We start from the raw sequence: 24571 nt of genomic DNA, 5'->3' as shown, positions 1-24571 counted from the left end.
GAAATTTCACATTTTAATCAAATAGCTGCAAAAGACAGATTTGATTATTCTTATCATAATACTAAGTGTAAATTATGTAAATTATGTGAGAAAGTTTATAATGGGTTTTGTTCAAATTGCTATTTTATTTCTTTTGAATGGATAGAATCAACTTTGGTTAAAAACCCTATTCCAATTGTTTATTTACCTTGGTGGGATTATTCAAGTGTGTGTATAGCTTGTAGAAATAATTTAGAATATATCTCTGGCTGTCAAAAATGGTGTTCACGTTGCTATACAATTTACACAGGGTGTAGATATTGTTTGACAACAAATATTATTTTTGGAATTACGGAACAGTCTAAATGTAGAAAATGTAAAAGAGTTATTGATATCGACGTTACAGGCATTGAGTATAATTTAAAAAAATTTACTTGTAGAATAATCACTAATAACAATATTGTTAATTGGGTGAATAAAATTAAACAAGGATCGAATTTGATGTATCTGGAATCATTCCAAAATCCAGATAATCATTCTTATCCTATTAAAGAAAATGGACAAATTCGATTTATTTCCTTTTGTAATAATATGAATAGGTGTAATTATTGTGGATTTAGTTATTCTTCAACAATCTTTTTTGAACAAAAGTATTGCAAATATTGTTTATATTTGTATTGCAAGAACTTAAGTGACAAAAATGTATGTTTAGATGTGCATATAATAAATGATACTAGTAATTCTCATTGTACTGAACATGAAAAAAATGGTAAAGCTGAAAAACAAAACAAAGAAGAAAGGAAAAGGTATTTAAGAAGTTTATTTGTAATAGTAACCTTGACAAATATACTCATACTCATAGTTTTCGATATTCAGTGAAGAACGAAGACGCCACCGAAGTTCGCCACGAACCTCTAGTCACCGCCATAGATCAAAAAATATTGAATCATATACACAAAATATTCAAGAATGGTGTATGAACTGTTCTGAGATTTTATATTTTAAGCAAATAGTTACAAAATATTCATTTGATATGAATTATTATTATGAAAGACAAAATGAAATAATCAAATGTGAAAAAAATTGTACACTATGTGGTCAGCAAAATTTATTAATCAATACTGAGTTTAGTTTGTGTCCAAATTGTTATTTAATTTCTTCTGAATGGATAGAATCTACTTTATCCAAAAAATCTATTCTAGTTCTTTATTTATCATGGTGTTATAATATTGAGCAATGTGTTGTTTGTTCAAAAAAATTACTTTCTGAGACATCAGATGATTGTCAAAAATGGTGTTCAAATTGTTTTACAATTTATGCTGAATGTAGATATTGTTTAACAACAAATATTATTTTTGGACTTACAAATCAATCTAAATGTAAAAAATGTGAAAGACTATCATTTATACTAAAGATATGGAAATTTTTATTGTTTCCGCAAAACATAATACTGATAATCACAATCTGATTGAAAAATATATTAAAAATAATAATACTTTCAATCCATTAAAGATATACAGCTTTATAAGTAACCTTTTTTATCTTGATGCAAAATATATTTTATATTCAAATTTAAAAAATAATGAAGACTTTTTTATAGAATTTATATTTATTCCTTATTATGATAGTAATATGTGTCGCAATTGTGGAAGGAAGTATTCTGTGACACCTTTATTTGAACAAAAATATTGTAAATATTGCTTATATTGGTATATTAAGTTTACAAAGTTTACAACCAAAAATATAATGGATGTACATATAATTACAAACAGTATAAAATGCACTGAACATGAAACAAGAACTTCGGATTTTTGTACACAGAGTATCCGTGAATGGTGTATGAATTGTTCTGAAATTTCATATTTTAAACAGATTATTACAAAATATTCATTTGATATGGAAAAACGAAGTAAAATGATTCAAGGTGAAAAGTGTAATCTGTGTGGAAATCTAATTGATCGACCAATTTCTTTTATGTGTTTGGATTGTTATTCAGTTTCTTCTGGATATATAGAATCAATTTTAACAAAAAAAAAAATTTTAATTCTATATCTACCTTGGTGGGATACATCTAGTAATTGTATAACTTGTGGAGAATATTTTAAATATACTAAATCTTACCGTCAAAAATGGTGTTCACATTGCTTTATAATTTATAATAGATGTAGATGTTGTTTAACAACAAATATTTTTTGGGGTTTACAATCCAATCTCAATGTATAAAATGCAAAAGAGTGGAGTTTATTAGTATTAATGGAAATCATAATATAGATGAATTTCTTGATTCCACTATTGATACTAATGATGAGATTGCTAAATATATGAATAATACTGATGACCCATTAAAAATATATGGGTTCATTAAAAATAAAGTTAAAGTTAGTTGTAAAAATATAAAAATGATTGAATATTCCGAAACTGAAGACTTTGAAAGAATAGCAGAAGGCGGATTCGGTATTATTTATAAAGCAACTTGGAATAATAAAAGTTTAGAATCATATAGTAGTATTGTTGCAGTAAAAAAATTTTTAAATTCACAGGATATCAAAGATTTTATTAATGAGGTAAATATGTAAAGTTAATATTTTATTTCTATCACCTAATTAAATTAACCAACAACTACCTTATATATTAGTTAAAATCATTTGATCAATATCATAATAGATATGAACATATTATTAAATATTATGGCATTACACAAGATCCTGAGACACGAGACCATATGATAATAATGCAATATGCAGATGGAGGAGATTTACATAATTATTTACAAAAGTGCTTTAAAGATATTACATGGAATGACAAGTTGGCCATTATATTAGAAATTTCAAGAGGGTATTTATTTATTTAATTATTATTAGTTATTATATGTGTTAATTAACTTTATTTACTTTGTTTTAGAATTGATTGCATTCATGAAGAGAATTATATACATAGAGATTTACATAGCGGAAATATATTATCAGTCAAAAATGAACACTCTACAAGTTATAAATGGCACATTGGAGACTTTGGATTATCACGCCCTGCAAATATAACTTCATCAAATAACAAAATATATGGAGTAATACCTTATGTTGCTCCAGAAATATTTGTTGGTAAAGCATTTTCAAAAGAATCGGATATTTACAGTATGGGTATGATTATGTGGGAATTAACTTCAGGTTGTAAACCTTTCGCTGATTCCGAACATAATGCTGATCTTATTCTTAAAATTGTTGATGGAAAACAACCTGAAATAACAAATGATACTCCTGAATGTTATGTTAATTTAATGAAAAAATGTTGGGATTCTGATTCTTCAAAAAGACCACATATAAAAGAAATTCGAAAAACTATTGGTATGTGGGTACATAAGATAAAAGATATTGACCAATTTTATGAAGCTGAAACAACACGACTAAAATTAATAGAAAAAAGGAAGCTTGGCCCTGAATATGCTGTAAAAACTCACTCTGGCGCAATTTATACTAGTAGATTATTAAACTCTTTGATTTCTAGTTCATCATCTATTAGTTCATCATCATCAACTTCATTTAATACGAAACAAGGTATTAATTTCATTATATTTATAATTAATTATTTGAAACACTAACGATTTATCAAAATTTGCAACTACATTTTTATATTTTAGAGTATATTTCAAAAGAACTTGCGTTTGATATTAATGATGCTAAATGGTATTTATATAATTTGAATTGTAAAAATTAAAACAGATATTAATGCAATTAATAATTTAAAATATTTATATTTAGCTCATCTTCATCAGAATTAAATTCTCCAACAAAGCAAGGTATGTGTAAAATTACAAAAAATAAAATTTTAAAAATTTAATTGAAACTTATTACAATACATTTCTTATTTCTTTATATTTCTTAGAGTATATTTCAAAGGAATTTGAATTTAATATATAATGATGCTCGATGGTATTAATTTGAATTATAAATAGAAAAGTTTAAATTAAGTAATGTAGCTAATATAGTTATTAATTTAACAATGTATATGTTTTAGGTCACCTTTACCAATTTTTCGAAACTCATTAAATATTCAACGTCCTGTAAATTCTTCAAGAAAGCGTAAAATGGCAAAGATATAACTGAAATATAAAATAGACTTTGCAAATTACATAAATGTTAGGTCGGGCAAAAAAAAATTTTAGATTCTCATAAAATTTTAAAAATGATACGAGAGGGCGGCTTGTTTTTTATATTTGAATTTTTTTATATGTATTTATTGTATATCATATGATTATCACGAAATAAATTGATATAAATTATAAATCACCAAGATCATTTAAAACTGTAAAATATCATTCCGAAGGACTTCCAGTTGAGGAAAATATAAATTTTATCAAGATGTGGTTATACATGAAATAGGAAGAAGATTATGGGATAATAATAATATCACCGCAATTTTTATAGGATTAAGATGTTAAACATAGGAGACTGCAATGCAGTATGGAAAATATGTTAATATAATGTAATAAATATAGTAGTTATAATAGCACATTAAAATTTATTATCAGTTATCCTCATAAGTTCATGCAGATTTTATTACATCATATTACTATGTATTAGCATAATAATAAAATTATTGGAGTTTATTATAAAAATTGCATGAACGGTCCCGTCAAACCGATAATATTATTATTGGATGATTTAAACTATTATTTAGTTTAATCATCCAATAATATATAATTATCAAATAAAATAGTAAATTGCTTGTGAATCATATATAAAAACCACGTGAAAAAAATTGAATATAAAAAAAATCCAGATTTTCGAAAATTTGATACGGGCGGGTTACGAAAATCTAAAAAAAAATTTTCCCAGCCTTATATATTATTTATTTACTTTCATATATTTTTTGAATTATATGTAACTATTTTTAAATACATTTTAAATGTATTATTTACCTTATTTATCTTTAATAATTTCTTCTGATTTGATTGTTATAAGCTATCACTATGCGCATAATTATTACTTTATCTTACACTTTTCTTCCTATTGATAAAAATCCGATCTATACGCATAAACTAATAGATTTCCTGCTGACAATATCTTATTATACATTGTTAGTGATATTGGATTGAAAGACAAACATAACACCTACTTTTATTTAGTTCAAAAATGTCTTACTATCTTGTTCCTTCCGTGATGTTTAGCGTAAGCAGCAGCTTCTCTTTTTTGATAAGCAGAATAGGAACTGCATTTTGTTTTAGCAGCTTGTTTACATTTATTAGCTCGTTTACGTCTAGTAATAACTTGACATTCGGGTAACTTGATTTTTAAGGACGGTTAGAAAACAGGATTAAAACAGATCGCGTGATTGCATTGTTTATTTCGTCATTCTGTTACAAATGAGTGGATACCGATATAACAAACCCATCATATAACGAACTCGAAAAATTTACAAATTATATCAAAAATTCTTAACAATGTTGTTATTCCTAAATTTAAGGCAATACTAAGAAAAGGAGAGATAAATTTCCACCAATAGAAGAAAATAAAAATCATAACATATATATATATATAAAAAATAATAATGTTTTTTATAACTAATATATCCTTACTAAATATCTTTAGTAAATTACCAAGAAAAGTAAAAATCCTGATATTCATCATCACATCGATAATTCTTTATTACACCTTCCTCTCTATATTTTTGAAGTATATTTAATAAATGATGATTAAAATGAATACTATCATTAACATCGGTAAAAAAATATAAAATAATTGATTCACGACCTCTCCAATTTTCAAGAAATAATTCTAAATCATAAGCAGAAATTTTCCAATCATTAAATATTCTAATCTCACGTAAAGATTTTGGAGCAAAATTTACCAATTTTTCTAATAATAAACTACTAGAATATTGATTAATAGAACCATCAATAACAATTTTTTGAAGTTGAAGAGATTTTTCCAATAAAATTTCAAATTCATTATAATCATTATCATTTATACCTAATGATAATAATTTAATATTAGGACAATATTCATAAATTGTATGAATATATTTTCCTGAATATAATTCATTATAAATAGTACTTCCAAGTAAAATTTCTGATAAATTTCCTTCAGTTTTTTTAATAATATCTATTGCTATATTAAGGGAAGAAATTATTTCTAAATGTAAAACTTGAAGGTATGAAAAAGTAGAAATTTCTAAATATTTTTCAAGTTGATAATCATAATTAGCAATATTTATTAATTTTAATTTTTTTAAATTAATTAATTTTGGTAAAATTTCCAATAAAAGGAAAAAATTATCTTCATATATTAATTTAAGATGAATTAAAGAATTAGCTTGTTTAATTAAAGCATTTCCAATTTTTTCATATTTAATAAAATATTCAGCATCATCATAAACTGAACAAACAAAACATTTTAAATTTTTTTGTACTTCAATTAATCTTGCTAATCCTGAATTATCATCTGGACATCTTTTTATAATAATTTTTTGTATTAATTTACAAACATGTGATAAACCATAAAAAAATGCTGAATCAATAATTGAATCACAACATAAATATGTAAGATCCCCAAGTGAATTTTTTGCTCCATTAAAATGATATATTTGATGTTTTAAAATTGATCCAGTATTCATCATATCTAAAATTTTAATTTTTGAACATTTATTAATTAATAATTTATAAATCTCTTGTTCCATAGCATGTATTTGATATTCTTCATTAAATCCAAAACTTAATCCATTATTAATAAAATTTTCAATTTTATGAAAATTTATATATTTACAATAATTAATATAATCGAATAAAGGTTTTTTATATTTTGTTGAAAAAATATAAATTCCTTGACTTTTAAGAAATTCTTGAGATTCTTTTGATAAAAATAATATAATAACATTTAATAATAATCTGCTATTAACAATAAATTTCCATGGATTTTTCCATAAAATTGGAACTGCAACTTCACACCAATGTCTATTTACTAATAAACATGAATATAATGATTTTTTTTCAATTGTTATTAAATTAGAAATAAATCGATTTTTATCAAAAACTAATTCTTCAAAGATTAAAGAAAGAACATCTTTATTAAGTATAGACATTTTTTTTAAAAAAATTGAAAAAAGATTAAAGTTTTGGCGAAAAAAAAAAAAGATGTGCAGTAAAATTCTTTCCATTTATATTTAAATGTGATTACACAAAATTTAGACCAACGATGATCATTATATAATACAAGGGTTTAATTGTCAAGAATTCATTAGCCAAAATAGGAAGGATAAATCAATTAAATCACGTTATTATGCAGCCAAATAGGAACCTGATTAATCAAACGTTCTCCGAATTTGTTGATCATGTCACTTTTATATTGATAAATAAATTATAACTTTGGTATTTTTGACGCATAACGTCATTTAGGATTAGATATCACATATATTAATTCATATATTAATTCATTACGCTAATGTGCTAATAAATAAGCTTATAGAGTTTATTATTTTTTTATATGGAACACGATCTTGGACGTCTGCATTATAACACAGACCGATCGGTCTTTTTTCTTTTTTTTTTTGCAAATAAAAAAATTTTTTTAGCTTTAAATTTGATATAAAAAATCATCTATTATATGAAGACCGGTATGAGGACTGGTCAGTTCTCAGGACCGGCCCTACTGTGCCATAAAAAAATGCAAGACCGTCGTCCGGTCCTACAAGCCCTGAGACCGACCCGAGTAGGACCGGACGACCGGTAGGACTGATGACCATCCTTAATTCGAACTGCTTCGCAGTTCGGTGATATTTCAAACCCCCCTACCCAATAACTATTATTTAGAAAAAATAATAAAATCTTTCTTATTATTGTGCCATAATATTTCAAATATTGACTCACATTGACTTTTATTTTGCTCGATTGATGAGTCAATTTCTCTCTCAATTACGCAAATCTATTAATATACAGTATATATACCCTTTATTTAGTCTTTTTATTTTACTTCTTTTTAAAAATTCTTCACCTTTTTATTTTATTTCATTTTTTTTTAAAAAAAAAATGGCAAATCTCAATAAAGACATACTTCTCTTGATATTAGAAGAATTACAATATGATAAAAATTCTCTCTATTCATGCCTTTTAGTTAATAAAATTTGGTGTGAAACTACCGTTCCAATTTTATGGAAGAATCCTTGGAAAGATCTGCCACGGGGAAAGGAGAAATCACAATCTAATGTATTCGTTTCACATTTATCAAATGAAGTAAGAGAAAAGTTAAAAAGAGAACATGGAATAATTTTACCAAAAGCGATGAAACTCTCATTTAATTATATTAGTTTTTGTAGATACCTAGAATTATATAGATTAGATAGGATAACTTTTACCATCAAAGATATTAAAATGTCCAAAATTCCCTTTATGAAACTTGAAATAGCGAGATTATTTATTAATAGAAATACAAGATTCACTCATCTTTATTTACATCAATGTGATCTTCAAACAAATCTTATTCCAGGTATTGAAATTTGTTTCTCAAAACTTAAGTTTCTTCGATCTCAACCTAGCAATTTTTTATGTGAATTATCTGAAATAAGCGAATCGATAGAGGAAATAGAATTTTATATTACAGAATATAATAATAAGGATAACTATGGAATAACTAAATTAATTGAAGCTCAAAAAAATCTTAATTATTTCAGTTTTACATATGGAAAAGGAGACAAATCACTTTGCAAGACTCTTGGGGATTCATTGATTAAACATGCGAGTACTCTTCAATATTTAAAAATAGATCTGGAATTAATCACAAAAATAACAAAGTCACTTTCATACCTTTTAAATTTATCTAATTTAGAAATAATAAATCCAAATAATCAAAGAGCTTGGTATCATATAGAAAATGTATCATTTCCTTTTTTAAAATTTTTAAAAACTCAACAGGTTTCAACTAAAAGTTTAATTGGCTTAATTGAAAATACAAAAGGTCATCTTATGGAATTATGTATTGATTATGAAGATAATGATGAAAATCTTATACAAGCAATTTATAAAAATTGTCCAAAACTCAAGTACCTTAAATTATCAATTACAAATAGTTCTATACGTAGTATTAAAGAATTAGATAATCTCTTAATTAATTGCCAATATTTAAATGGTTTAGTTATTTATATTCGTAAGAATTTTGATTGGGATAATTTCTTCAAATCATTAATTAAATCATCTCCAAATAGTTTATTAAAATTTAAACTATTTTCTTCTATTTGGGATAATTATAGTCCAGAATCTTTAAAATTATTTTTTGACAATTGGAAAAGTAGACATCCTATGTTGTTACATACCAATTTACCTAATAATGAAAAAGAAAAATTTGATTTAATTAAAAAATATGTAGCAGAGGGAATAATTATAAAACATGAAAATGTATCGGATAGAACTATATTTGAAGATTTTGAATGGACTTATCCAACTCAAAAATCTGTCTCTAAATTTGAATTTTTAGAAAGTAAACAAATAACTAATTTGTGATTGCAGTAAATAAAATAAAGTGTATTCAGATTTAGATGTTTGGGTTCACGTACCTGCTGATATTTGTTCATGAGTAGTATAATAAAATTTCAAATACAGTACATGCCATGATTAATATATAAAGAAGATTTAATTTTTATGTTTTGGTGTATTAAGATTTTTGCAAATACGAATAACATATATATGGTCGGTTCAACCGGTGAGTGAATTAGAAAAAAATATATTACAATCGATAGCAACATTTTCAATTTCGACGAATTTGAAAAATACTTAATTTTATTAAATATAAAACATAACTACAAAAAAAAACCTTAAATTCTTTTTTTGGATAAACTTAGTCTTATTATTCTTAAAAAAATAAAAAAATAAATTATATTCGTTTTATACTACCATGATTGCATATTAGCGGTAATTATCCGCACCCACCGCATCCACCACATCCGCCACATCCACCACATCCACTACTACATCCACCACCATCACCACAATTGACACCGTAACCGCCACATCCACCGCCGCATCCACCACACTTACCATGTGACTTAGTTACAGGAGTACTTTCGTTGACTCCACATACGCCTGAATACTTATACAGGCTACAAATACAAAAGATTTTAGAGTTTATAAAACTACAAATTTCAAAATAATATTGCTACTTACTTGTCCGTGTCTTTTCCTTTGTCTTTTTTATTATGTTTTCTATTCTTTTTATTGGTTGCTTTTCGATACTTTTTCAATCGATAAAGAACCAAAAGACCATAGGGTGGTACAATGACGGACATAACCTTTTTTGTTGTGGTTAACCAATACTTTGATGGACATACATGTGTGTACGGTTCATGATACTTCTTATACCAAGCTCGAGCCGTAACCGCAAACCCATTTGACAAAACTCCCTTGGTTAATGTATCATCATGATTAATAATACGGCCGATATTCTTTTGAGTGAACGCACGGTAAGATGATGCATGAATTTGATGTGTGTGCCAAGCCAGGTCAATATCAAGAGTGGGCACAAGTAGCGTATTTTGTTCTTTCATTAACGATAAGAACTTATTGTATCGTATTGTGGCATTTTTTTGAACCTCTATGCAATCAATCCATTTATTATTAACCATCTTTTCTGTAAATTCACGTTGTCGTCGCACAGCACTAATTAGGTCAATTGAAAATGGGGATGGAATGCCACTATAGGCAAATATTATTCGTCGAACAATTTTGGCCCTTACGTCTTTAAGTTTTTGTGTTTTTCTCAAATCTTTTATCTGTAGATTAAGTTGTTTAATAATATGCTTCCAGTTGCATTTTTTCCAATTAGTTGATTCTGGAAAAGTAAGATTACAAATGTGAGTGCTTTGGGCTGTGAATAATAAGAGAGAATCATTGGTAGCAAGTGTTTCTGAGTATGAGCCGTCCTTCAGATCAACCAAAGTACCACTGAATTAAAATAATTAACTAATGTGTTAAAAAATATGTATTTAAAATGTAAGATGCAAACTTAATTTTTCGGTTTTCATAATTTGGAAATGACCCGGCAACCCGGCTTTTAATTTTTTTTTTTCAAAAAATTTTATATGTAATATTCATATGAAATTTTTTTTTAACTTTTAAAAAAATCTTACCCGGTATACATAGTAGTAGCATAAAAAATTTTTTAAAATTTAACAAAAACTGATCCGGCCATAATATGAAAATCGAAAAATTAAGTTGTATGGCCTAACTTTGAAATAATAAAATTATATTTTTTACCCGATGTACTGAGTTTTATATTTATTCCAAGAACTAATGTCATCAATAAATCTTTTGGCACCTAGAGTTTCGACGGAATATGGTGCGCGGCATTTAGGACATTTCTCATCTGCCTTAATAGCCTTCATAAGATTCACGTAATTCATCCTATATACCAACATCGAGTTGAGAATTATATAAATTAAATAAATTAACACTAAGTTCGATTGAATATTTCCCTACCATGAAATTTGTACATCTTCCTTACACCAAGGACAATTTATTTTAAAATCAGAGCTATCATTTGGATCAAGTACCCAAGGTTGTTTGGTCCTTTCCGCCCAAATACTTTCGGAATTGGAATCAGTATGACCGTTATTTTTTTCCCAAATATCATGCTGGTTATAATAAGAAATTAAGAAATTAATGTTATTGAAATGAGCGAATAATATAGTAAGAAAAGACATTCACCAGTCGCTTCAGAGGAAAATCCGGGAATTTTTGTTGAGGATCGTAAATTCGAAGCATATCTTCATAGTATCGCAGTGGTGAAAGTAAATGTGAATGCCAGATATAGCAAACATCTAATTTGAAAATTTTATTAAGTGAAGAATTTATTGAGTAAAGAATAATCGGGTCCAAAAAGTTTTTTAATAAATAATTTCTTTTGTTCACCTATGGGCGGGATTGGCATATTATCATCATTAAAATTTCGACTACCCAGCAAATCCAACCATAGTATGTAGCGTTCCTGTGCACGTAACAAGTATCTCATATCAATCTGTTCATCTGGTTGTTCCAAATCCTTTAATTTCGTCAAAAGAGCTAAATGTGCACGCAACGTAGATGGATTTACTATATCATTAATGTCAAGCGCCAGAGGCTCTAATTCTTTCACGGGAAATTTTTCTTCGGACATTAATTTTATTTCATAAATTATTGAGTGTAGAGGCTAGATATTTATAAATTAATAAATCGTGATGTCGTATTCCCACATGATTTCTTTATTTGTGACACTTGGATTTCTAGAAATGAAATTGGACAACTTTAGCCTTCTCTTTATAAGTTCGCTTTTAGTAATATTTTATTAGATTTATTTTCTTTTTAAAAAAAAATATCTAAATTTATCGAATCGACTTATTTATAGTAAAAGAAATTTCTTATTATATTTATATTTTTATAAAATAGAGTAACGCGGATAAGAGATTATTTGTTCACATTTACATTTTGTCTTATTATTTGATTCAAAATAGAAGAGAGTCAACCAAGCTATAATTATTTCATATTTCAATATTGACATTTTCACGACGTAATGTTTACTACAATCTCGGCTGAAGAAATATTTTTCGCATCATGATTATTGATTGCGCCTCTGAAAAAAAAAAATTCATTTGAAGATATGTACAGTATATTAGATAAAGTAATTTATAAATTCGTCGAAATAGGACCCTAACACAGAAATCATTGTTCATAAATACTTGTTACTTTAAACTTTTTCAGTATCTAACTTTGTATGTTTAAGTAATTTTATATTTTAAGGAGTTCTTGAAATGTTTTAATTTGCGAAAAATTGGTCATTTTCTTATCTAGTTCACTAAAATAGCTATATCCGCCGGATAAAATCTAAACAGTAAGACTGCAAAGTGCACAATCAGCTCTCGATGTAACGAACTTTTCCGGGTACTGTATTCGTTACAAGATTATAGCGAAAATTTAAAGAATTTATTCGTTATAACAAATCGTATCTGATTGGCTGGAAATCACATGAAAAGAAAATTCATCTATGAACAAGTTTCTTGATTTTTTTTATATGACTATATTTCATAAAACATTCATACATATATTTGAAAAAGTAAAAGACGACACATCATTTGTTCCAACAATTGTTCTAACTATTATGAAAGTATTATTAAAATAAAAGAGATAATTCAAATAATTTATTAAATTTTGCTACAATTTATTTTAGTTTCCAAAAAAAAAAAAAATAGAAAACAATTTAACTATTTTTTCGACCGAGATTACATCATTATACATTCATATCATGTACTTGGATTAAATCAGTTTTTTCGAATTATTCTTAGAAATTATTTGATTAACTCTTTATTTCTATTAAGTATCCTGGATGTAAAAATTGTTCACTTTTGATTGAGAAAGTTTCTCTATTTTCTTTATCATTCCTCTATATATTCTTTTAACGGATGGAAAAAGTAATCAGACCCACCTATTTTATAGTTATCGAATCCGAACTATTCAATATTCATTAATCAACAAAATATTGTATATGCCAATAATATATAGTAAAAATAATATTCATCATTGGCTTTAATAATCCAAAAAGTTGTTATTAAAAAAGGTTATAGTGTAATAGAAATTTTTTTTTTTCGTTAATTTAGGAACGTAATTTATAAAATTCATTCATTCATCTTGTGCGCATAATATCAATAAAATTATTTATCTTAAAATTGATCCCAATTATAAATTAAACAATTCTATATTAAAATTTACACGTGAGAAAATGACCAACCCTTTATAAACATATACAGTCGGCTCTCGATATAACGAAGTTGGTGGTTTGGCCAATCAGGCCTTCGTTATAAGAAAATTCGTTAATAAAATATAAAATATAGCGAATTTCGATATAATGGGAAAATCTGGTATAACATATGAAACTTTGGTATATTGTGGTATCTTATGTTATGTACAACGTATGTTACACAAAATATCTTCGTTGTATTAAAAAAAGTTCGTTATAAAAAGAAATTCGGTATAAAAAGAGTCATTTTATTATGTACAGTTTATAGACTTACTTCGTTAAACGGTATACAGCATTTAATTAGTAATATTCGGTATAGCAAATTTTTTTTTATATGCTAAAATTGGCACAACACTAAAGATTCGTTATACCAAATAATTCGTTATATCAAAATTCGTTATAACGAGAGCCGACTGTACAAACATATATAGCGATAAATACTGTATATCAGTGATTTATCTAAAAGAATGTCCGAATACGAAATATATTTATTGTTAATAACTGAAAGTCATTTATTGTGGTTCATAAAAACAACTCTGATGTTTTCATTGAATCTAGTACATATTCCTCTTTTATCAGTTTCGAACAAAGTCATAGTGCGGGCCAAAATTTCCTCAAACGGTAATAGTGCAGGCAGACTATATGTTAGAATTACCGATCACGTGCACTCGAGTTAAAAATCTTGAGAGCAAGTCCAAGCTCTAGACCTCTAGTCTAGAAAAGGAATAGAAATAATTATTAATTATTAGCAACTTTTCATACTATTATTTTAACTTAATTAGAGATTCTATATTCTATAGTAAATATAATGGCATTATTTACAAGTAACTGATGGTGGATCATCGAATTGCTTCTTGTTACTAGTTAATCTCCTGAACTATATTACTATGAAATTTCAATTCATGAAATAATTTTATTGAAAGAATATTCAAAATATCAGTCACAAAAATAATATTCGAAGACTCTGATTGATTAATTTTATCCAATGCGCATGGAATCTAGCTTTTATTATCCAATTTGAATGACACATTGTTTGTTTTTACTTTGATAGTGAACATAAGAAAAAAAAAATGATGCCAAATATGTATATATATATGTATATTAGTATATACTGTATGTATATGCTGAAACAGATGATTTTTTTACTTAGAGTTACACTACATGGACCCGGTTCCTGTGGTAACATGAGATTCTAATTGTACGGGAAATATAGGATCAAGTAAAGAGTTAAACTAGAAATTAAAAAAAAAAAGTAATAAAAAAGGTTTGGTTTGATCGGCTCTCATGAAAATTTTCGGGATGATAAGTTAGTCAAAAGGACTCAGATGTCCGTCCGGCACGTGATGATTGATGATGTACAACAAATAAATCTTAAAACAGCACTTAATAAATATACAAACAACTCCCTATCCTGTCCTCTTGGCGCATTTCGGATGAAAATTCCGAGTTCATTAAAACGCAGAAAACGGAGTCGCATGAACTCATGTTTGATCCTTTTTGAACCGAGATAGTTAAATCGAATTAACGTACGTAATCGATCAGCTGCAGGAAATCTAGGATAACATAATTACGTCCATTGCCGTGTAATTAATATTACTGTATATATAAAAATTTTTTTTTTTTTTTTTTTTTGCAGTATCGTAACCGTCAAAATTTTTTGAGAAACTGACCACATGACCAAGTTTCCGGAGAATTTTTTTTTTGTAATGCATTTTTACACCAGAAATTTCCATGTAGTGTGCCTCAAACTCGGGTAGTATATCCGTATATTCCGAGACTTATTACCTAAATTATGAAACAAGATTTCTATTTTTCATAGTATTTATGAAAATTATACTTTTATAGGATAATTGATATCATTGTGTTCGTAGATCTGAATTAATTAGTATTCTCATTGATTTCATTTGCGTACACAGAGATCACTTGATAGCAAATGTGCATAATTAAAAAGGAAATAATTTCAAATGATTAATGCATGCCACAGATCTACAGTTATTTTTATGTTTCAAATATAAGTCCGAGTTTTATAATTATTTAAGGGTTCCTCAACTATCCCTTTGTAAGAAATTCATTCTATCTTCATGATGATTGATGAAAATGATCATCAGTATAATCCTAAAGCAATTAAAACTTCGACTTCTTGTGAACAAATTGTTTCATTAAATGTTAATGATCGAATATTAAGCAATCATTTAGGATCTACCTCTTTGTCGTCACAAACTCAATCTTGGGAGTCTATTTTAGAAAAATCTATAAATGCTATTGTATCCATAAAAGCAAATTGTGTAAGAAGTTTTGACACAGAGGAATCCGGTGAGTATTTGTTTATCTTACTTAAAAAATATAACACAAATATAACACAATTTTCAAACTTAATTTTTTTTTTTTAATAATTTTAGATGAATATTTTGCTACGGGATTTATTGTTGATAAAGAGAGAGGGATTATTTTATCAAATCGTCATGTTGTTTCACCAGCACCTATTGTGGCTCAAGCTATATTTAAAAATTATGAAGAAGTAGAATTAAAACCAATATATCGTGATCCAATTCATGATTTTGGATTTTTTAAATTTGATCCATCCAAGATTAAGTTCATGGATCTAGTACAAATCCCTCTTTGTCCGGAAAAAGCAAAAGTTGGAATAGAAATAAAAGTTGTTGGAAATGATAATGGTGAAACTTTATCAATTTTATCTGGTACTTTAGCAAGACTTGATAGAAGGTAAGAATTTATTGTTATTATTAGAAATTTATAACTTTTACACTAATTATTTTAATTATTTTAATTACATTTAATAATAAGAGCTCCAATGTATGGTACTGGAAATTATAATGATTTTAACACCTTTTATTTACAGGCAGCATCTGGAACTAGTGGAGGTTCTTCAGGTAGTCCAGTGCTCGATATTGAAGGAAATGCAGTTGCTCTCAATGCAGGTAGTACAAGAGAAGCATCATCTAGCTTTTACCTTCCTTTGAATAGAGTAAAAAGAGCTCTCAAGTATATTCAAGAAGGAAAAGAAGTTCCACGTGGAACTCTTCAAACAGAATTTGAATATAAACCTTACGATGAACTCCGACATTTGGGTCTTAAATCAACTATTGAAAAAGAAATTCGTGAAAAATTTCCTGAAGAAACTGGATTATTAGTTGTTCGTATTGTTTTACCAAAAGGTCCGGCAGATGGTCTACTTATACCCGGTGATATAGTTATTTGTGCAAATAAAAATATGATTGCCAATTTCACACAATTATTTTCAATAATTGATGATTCAGTTGGAAAAGATATTGAATTAACAATATGTCGTGGAAAAGAACAGATAGATGTTAAGTTAAAAATTCAAGATCTTCATTCTATAACACCAAATCGTTTCGTTGAAATTGGTGGTAGTATAATTAATGAGTTATCATATCAACTTGCTTATTCTTATTCATGGTCTGTTGGAGGTCCATATATAGCTGAAAGTGGTTATATGTTTAATTGTGCATCAGTTTGGTGCATGAGTATCATTACTAGTGTTAATAATATCCCCACACCAAATTTGGATGAATTTATCAATGTTATGAAAACTTTGTCAGATGGTGCTAGAGTACCAATAAAATATTATCATTTATCTAACGTTAATAATGAATATACTTCAATTATATGTGTGGATAGACATTGGCACAAATTTAAAATAGCCGTTCGTGACGGTACGTATTTAATAATTACTTTGAACTTTTTGCTTTTAATTTATATGTTAACAATATTTATTTATTATAATTTAAAGATACTACTGGATTATGGAATTATGAGGAAATGCCTCCTCCTTCATCTATTCATACATATAAACCTGAAACAGCGCAAATTCAAACTTTGGATGAATCATTACAACCTGCAGGAAAAATTTGGCCTTCGCTCGTTATAGTTAATTTTTGTTTACCATATAATGTCAATGGATTAAGAAATGGACAAAATACACAAGTAAAAACTTTTGGTTTATTTTTTATTTAAAAAAACTTTATTATTACATAGCTTTTAACCTTTCTTTATACCTTTTTTTTTTATCATATAATTTACTAAGTTTTATGGTGCAGGAATGATAGTATCTACTGAGCCACCTTTAATTGTATGTGATCGATATACAGTACCAATAAGCGTTGGTGATATTTTTATCACCTTCGCTAATAGTATTATTATACCTGGAAAGTTAGTTTATCTTAACCCTTTATATAATTATGCTATTATCACATATGATAAAACATTATTAGGAGATACACCTGTCAAAGCCATTGAATTGAGCGAAAAAGAATTAACGCAAGGCGATTCTGTTTATTTAGTAGGAATTTGTGGTGATTATACACCTATAGTAAAAAAAACTACCGTGAAACGTATTTCAAATGTTTATATTTCAAAATGTTACCCTTTAAGATGGAGAGCTGTGAATTTTGAAGATATAGAATTGGATGATTATGTAGAATCAATAGGTAGTAATAAGATTTTATTTATATTCACTATATTCATACCAATAATAACTAATAATTTTAATCTAGGTGGTGTATTATGTGACAATGATGGGAATGTACAAGGATTATGGTTAACTTATTCTTCACAAGATAGCAATTATAAAGACATCACACATAAATGTGGATTTTCAATATCTTTAGTAAAACCAACTTTAAAATCATTTAAAATTGATGAGGTTCCAAAATTACATAGTCTTGATGTTGAATTTTGGACAATACAAATATCAAAAGCAAAAGACTACGGTTTATCAGATGAATGGGTTAGAAAAGTTGAATCTATGCCGAACACAAAAAATAATATGTTAACTGTATTAAGTATACTTGATTCAACAAGTCCTTCAGGAAAATTATTAGAAGTGGGTGATATTATTTTGACAATAAATGGTAATATGGTAACAAAAGTATTTGATTTGCCTACGGCCTTTCATTATTCGGAAGAAGTTGATGTGGTAAGTATTTAATAATTTTTTTTTAAAATCATAAATATATATTTCATTTTAATTATAATAACTTGTTTGTTTGTTACAGTTAATATTACGTGATGGAAAAGAAATGAATATCAAAGTAGCAACAACCCCACACTACGGAAAAGAGACAACAAAGATCATAGGGTGGTCAGGTGCAATTATACAAGAACCATATGAAGCAGCATTAGAACATGTTAAAAATGTACCAACAGGGGTATATGTATCATTTAGATCTGATGGTTCGCCATCATTAAAACTAAGCCAAGGGGTTTGGATTACCGAAATACAAGGAAGAAAAGTGAGCGATCTAGATTCATTTTTAGAAGCAATATATGCACACGAAAAAGAAATTAAAGAAAAACCCGAAGAAAATAATGATGGATATGTGCGTATTAAAACTGTCAATAATACAAATGTTACGAAAGTTGTAACGATGAAATTGGATCCACATTATTGGGGTATTTGGCAGTTAGTTGAAGATAAAGAAGCAAAGACGGGATGGAAATTTATAGAATCTTAATAATTTTTGTATTTATTGTCCGGGGCAATGCGGAGGTCCGAAGACGAAACTACAAATTTTGTTTATCTCCTGCAAAACATCCTTTCACGAAAATTACCACCGTTTCTTTTTGAAAAATCTCTCGGCATCATGTTATTTCCTTTTTGATTCTTGAAATGTGTTTACTTCAGCCCTTCGGTTGCGACGGACTTTAACAGTTTCCGTTTTCCTAATTTATTTATTAGATATTTTTTTATTTTTCTAGAAAAAAATTATTATTTATTTTATATTTTTGTATTTTTTATTACTGTTGTATGTATGATAACTTCATATGATCGTAAAATCATAATCTTCTTCATATTAAATTAAACAATCATAGAATATAAATATACAATAACTTCGATATTTCAATCCCAATAATAAGAAATTTTGAAAATTTCGATTTTCGACAACTTTGATAAATCAAGAATTTTACATCTCAAGTTGAAACTTGCCCTGAATTTATATACCTACAAAAAAGTATATTAATTATTACATAAGTTTATAAGTTTATTTGTTTTATGTAACTTTTCTGCTTCCTTATATATGTGAACTACCCGTAACGCTAGGGTGCGCGGTCAACTATGTAAATCAAAAGTATATCAAGTTACCTAATATTTTACATACTACGGTAGTTAATATTTTTAGAGTTTAAATTTGATTAACGAAATTTTCATAATAAAAAATGACCCATTTTTTTTTTTTGGATGCACAGATCGAACAACTTTCTCAAATATTTTGACACTTATTAGTTTCTCCAAACCATATTTACAAAATTATGAAGCCTTTTTTTTACGTTAACTAGTAAGTTACTATTTTACAATTTGAACTTTAAGTAGTTTGTCTATCTTGAAGTCTGATTTTTTTTAGGAATTTTATTATTAATGCAAGAAATGGCCTCGCGTAACTTTGTTAATAAAATCGTATCCTTAATCTTTATATGCTTTTTTTCTCAAAATGCAGAATCGTTAAAGCTGCACATCTAATTGAACATGAAATATATACATAATGGGTAGTCAAAATCATGTCGTATTATCCTTTGCTAAATTAAAATCATTTGCATTATCATTATTACATTATTGATATTATCGTCATTATATTAATTTGTATATATTGCATTTGTGATATTAAAATTTTTTATATTGTCATTATTATAAAAAAAATATATTTTTTATATATAAACAGATAACTTCATATTTTTATTTACATGCCCAACGCGCAGAACATTTATATCACGTGACATTTACTGTAAACTCGAAAATTCTCAGACTAACCACATCGAGAAAAAATTTTTTTTTTTTATTCCTTTTATTCCCGAGACGGCAAGACCCAAGCACGTTGTTTGGCGTTGTGTCTTTTTATTTATATAGTTAAGTTATATGCTTTTAAGGATAGTACTAATGTGTCGTTCTTGACCTGTGCAACGGGTACTTGCGCATAATAGATGAGGTCAGATGATGCCACAGGTAAGGTACTTTCGCAAAATCTAGATTTATTTGTACAACAGTACAACTGCAGTAATTAACTATTTAAATACTCCTTACTGGGGCGCTCTGCTCTTCCGCAAAATGATTGACGAAAATGAAGATCCTCAAGCTGCGGCCGAACAATTGAATTATAATGAACGAATAACGAGTGATCATCTAGGATCCAACTCTTTATCAGCACAAATGACGAAATCTTGGGAGCCTATTTTAGAAAAAGCTATAAAAGCTATTGTATCCATAAAAGCAAATCGTGTGAGGAGTTTTGATACCTCAAAATCTGGTAAGTCCTACATGACACTAAATACGCCAGAGTTTGGGAAACTTATTTGTTATTGATTTTTAGGTGAAAGTAATGCCACGGGATTCATTGTTGATAAAGAGAGGGGAATTATTTTATCAAATCGTCATGTTGTTTCGCCATCGCCTATTGTGGCTCAAGCTATATTTAGGAATTATGAAGAAGTAGAATTAAAACCAATATATCGTGATCCAATTCATGATTTTGGATTTTTTAAATTTGATCCATCCAAGATTAAGTTCATGGACCTAGTAGAGATTCCTCTTTGTCCAGAAAAGGCAAAAATTGGAATAGAAATAAAAGTTGTTGGAAACGATAATTGTGAAACTTTATCAATTTTATCTGGTACTTTAGCAAGACTTGATAGAAGGTACGAATTTATTTTTATTATTAGAAATTTATAACTTTTACACTAATTATTTTAACTTTAATTACATTTAATAATAAGAGCTCCAATGTATGGTACTGGAAATTATAATGATTTTAACACCTTTTATTTACAAGCAGCGTCCGGAACTAGTGGTGGATCGTCAGGTAGTCCAGTGCTTGACATTGAGGGTAATGCAGTTGCTCTCAATGCAGGGTCTGCAAGAAAAGCAACATCTAGCTTTTATCTTCCTTTGAATAGAGTAACAAGAGCTCTTAAATATATTCAAGAAGGAAAAGAAGTTCCCCGCGGAACTCTTCAGACAGAGTTTGAATACAAACCTTACGATGAACTCCGACATTTGGGTCTTAAATCAAGTATTGAAAAAGAAATTCGTGAAAAATTTCCTGAAGAAACTGGATTATTAGTTGTTCGTATTGTTTTACCAAAAGGTCCGGCAGATGGTCTACTTATACCCGGTGATATAGTTATTTGTGCAAATAAAAATATGATTGCCAATTTCACACAATTATTTTCAATAATTGATGATTCAGTTGGAGAAGATATTGAATTAACAATATGGCGTGGAAAAGAACAGATAGATGTTAAGTTAAAAATTCAAGATCTTCATTCTATAACACCAAATCGTTTCGTTGAAATTGGTGGTAGTATAATTAATGAGTTATCGTATCAGCTCGCGTATTCTTATTCATGGTCTGTTGGAGGCCCATATATAGCTGAAAGTGGTTATATGTTTAGTAGCGCGTCAGCTTCGCGCATGAGTATTATTACTAGTGTTAATAATATCCCTACACCAAACTTGGATGCATTTATTGAGGCTATGAAAACTTTACCAGATGATGCTAGAGTACCAATAAATTTTTATAATTTATCCAACACCAATAAAGAAAGAATGTCAATTATGCATGTGGATAGACATTGGCATAAATTTAAAATAGCTGTTCGCGATGGTAAGTTTTCAGTATTTATTTATATTTACGCTCTTTTAGCTTTTTTTTCATATAAAAATCATTAACTTGTTAAATTTTAAAGACACTACCGGATTATGGAATTATGAGGAAATGCCTCCTCCTCCATCTATTTATTCATATAAACCTGAAACAGCACAAATTCAAAATTTGGATGAATCATTACAACCTGCAGGAAAAATCTGGCCTTCATTTGTTACCATTAGTTTTCGTTTACCATATAATGTTAACGGAATTAGAAATGGACATGTAATTAGTTTACTTATTTTTTGTACTTTATTCAAATTTTATCTATTAACTTTTAATCATATTATTCATTAGTCTTGTGGTGCAGGAGTGATAGTATCCACCGAGCCACCTTTAATTATATGTGATAGATATACAGTACCAACAAGCGTTGGTGATATTTTTATCACGTTTGCTAATAGTATTATTATACCTGGAAAATTAACTTATCTTCATCCAATATATAATTATGCTGTTCTCACATATGATAAAACATTGTTGGGAAATACTCCTATCAAAGAAATTGAATTGAGCGATAAGGAGTTAGTGCAAGGTGATTCTGTTTATTTAGTAGGAATTTGTGCAGATAATTCGCCCGCGATGAAGAAAACTACTGTGAAACGTATTGCAAATATTGAAACGGCGAAATGCTACCCTTCAAGGTGGAGAGCTGTAAATGTTGAGGAAATTAGATTGGACGAACATGTAGAATCACTAGGTAATTTTAAGTTTTCTAATACTGTATCTATGATGTTCGTATGTTTATTAACTAGTTTTTTCATCTAGGTGGCGTATTATGTGATATTGATGGAAAAGTGCAAGGGTTATGGTTAACTTATTCTTCACAAAATGATAAGCATAACAACATTTCATTTAAGAGAGGTTTTTCAATATCTTTAGTAAAACCAACTTTAAACTCGCTTAAACTTGGCGAACTTCCAAAATTATATGGTCTTGATGTTGAATTTTGGATAATAAAAATGTCAAAAGCAAAATATTATGGATTATCGGATGAATGGGTTAGAAAAGTTGAATCTATATCAAATTCAAAAAACAATTTGTTACGTGTATTAAATATACTTGATTCAACAAGTCCTTCAGGAAAATTGTTAAAAGTAGGCGACATCGTTTTGACGATAAACGGTAATATGATAACAAAAGTTTCTGAATTGCCTACGGCTTTTCATTATTCAGAAGAAGTTGATATGGCAAGTATTTTTTAATTTATTTAAATAATATATATATATATACTTAGATAATTAATAATATTAATTTATTTAATATATAGTTAATATTACGTGGTGGAAAAGAAATAAATATTAAAGTAGCAACGACGCCATACCGTGAAAAAGAGGTAACATGGATCATAGGATGGTCAGGTGCAATTATACAAGAACCATATAAAGCAGCATTGGAACAAATTAAAAACGTACCAACGGGTGTGTACATATCATGTAGATTTCATGGATCACCAGCATTAAAATTAAGCACGGGAGTTTGGATTACCGAAATACAAGAAAGAAAAGTGAGTGACTTAGATTCGTTTTTAAAAGCAATACGTGCGCATGGAAAAGAAATTAAAGAAAAACCTGAAGATAATGATGGATATGTGCGGATTAAAACTGTTAGTGATACAAATGTTACCAAAGTTGTAACTATGAAATTAGACCTACATTATTGGGGTATTTGTCAATTGATTGAAGATGAAGAAGCATTATCAGGATGGAAATTTATAGAAGAATAGCTTTTTTTTTATTTTTATTTATTTATTTATTTTTAGACAAAAAAAATTCGAATCTTTTTTTATTATTTATAATTTGTTTTTATAAAATAACAATAATGATTTTTGACTTTTTAAACTAATCATTCATCATTTATTTATAACAAACATTTTTATACTGTTGGGCATTACTTTTATTGATGCATATTATGTATTTCGATTTAACAGAAAGTACGTTTTTTTGTTTCATTTTATTAAATAAATAGATGTTCTCGTGAAAAATTGAACCTATATTTAACGGAATTTCGTACAAAAATTATAATTATTAAAAATAAATATTGTCAATTTTCATAATTTCATTTTTTCACGACATAAGCGATATAATACATTTCATCCCTTTTTTTGAATAAAAAATTACATTGTAGGTCCTTTGGATGTTCTTAGTGTGATGCGTAAAATAAATGGAA

The 24571-nt window shown here is 27.6% G+C and overlaps 5 protein-coding genes across 5 annotated transcripts; 3 read left to right on the top strand and 2 right to left on the bottom strand.

Annotated features, from left to right (window-relative positions):
* Positions 1-5621: 5621 nt before the first annotated feature.
* On the bottom strand, positions 5622-7053 carry OCT59_013960 (uncharacterized protein; the record flags this gene model as incomplete). The annotated part of the gene is made up of 2 exons (XM_066141873.1): positions 5622-5635; positions 5727-7053. The coding sequence occupies 2 exons, from the start codon at positions 7051-7053 to the stop codon at positions 5622-5624; spliced, it is 1341 nt and encodes a 446-aa protein (XP_066001963.1).
* A 943-nt stretch (positions 7054-7996) lies between these two features.
* Positions 7997-9463, top strand: OCT59_013959 (uncharacterized protein; the record flags this gene model as incomplete). The annotated part of the gene is made up of 1 exon (XM_025324147.1): positions 7997-9463. The coding sequence occupies one exon, from the start codon at positions 7997-7999 to the stop codon at positions 9461-9463; it is 1467 nt and encodes a 488-aa protein (XP_025187640.1).
* A 412-nt stretch (positions 9464-9875) lies between these two features.
* Positions 9876-12110, bottom strand: OCT59_013958 (uncharacterized protein; the record flags this gene model as incomplete). The annotated part of the gene is made up of 6 exons (XM_025323385.2): positions 9876-10059; positions 10124-10900; positions 11213-11359; positions 11435-11589; positions 11663-11775; positions 11867-12110. The coding sequence occupies 6 exons, from the start codon at positions 12108-12110 to the stop codon at positions 9876-9878; spliced, it is 1620 nt and encodes a 539-aa protein (XP_025187639.2).
* A 3685-nt stretch (positions 12111-15795) lies between these two features.
* On the top strand, positions 15796-19219 carry OCT59_013957 (uncharacterized protein; the record flags this gene model as incomplete). Its single annotated transcript, XM_066141871.1, has 7 exons — positions 15796-16037; positions 16124-16448; positions 16530-17419; positions 17497-17690; positions 17791-18193; positions 18260-18681; positions 18761-19219. The coding sequence occupies exons 1-7, from the start codon at positions 15806-15808 to the stop codon at positions 19217-19219; spliced, it is 2925 nt and encodes a 974-aa protein (XP_066001962.1). The 5' UTR covers positions 15796-15805.
* Positions 19220-20800: 1581 nt separating this feature from the next.
* OCT59_013956 (uncharacterized protein) lies at positions 20801-24397 on the top strand. The gene is made up of 7 exons (XM_066141870.1): positions 20801-21004; positions 21068-21392; positions 21471-22360; positions 22443-22627; positions 22700-23102; positions 23171-23592; positions 23673-24397. Exons 1-7 carry the CDS (start codon positions 20806-20808, stop codon positions 24126-24128), a joined length of 2880 nt encoding a protein of 959 aa, XP_066001961.1. The 5' UTR covers positions 20801-20805; the 3' UTR covers positions 24129-24397.
* The last annotated feature ends 174 nt before the right edge of the window (positions 24398-24571 follow it).

This window comes from Rhizophagus irregularis, chromosome 21, assembly GCF_026210795.1.
Source record: "Rhizophagus irregularis chromosome 21, complete sequence".
Lineage (NCBI taxonomy): Eukaryota > Fungi > Glomeromycota > Glomeromycetes > Glomerales > Glomeraceae > Rhizophagus > Rhizophagus irregularis.
Note: the sequence above shows the minus strand (reverse complement) of the source record. Positions and strands in the feature narration are given on the sequence as shown.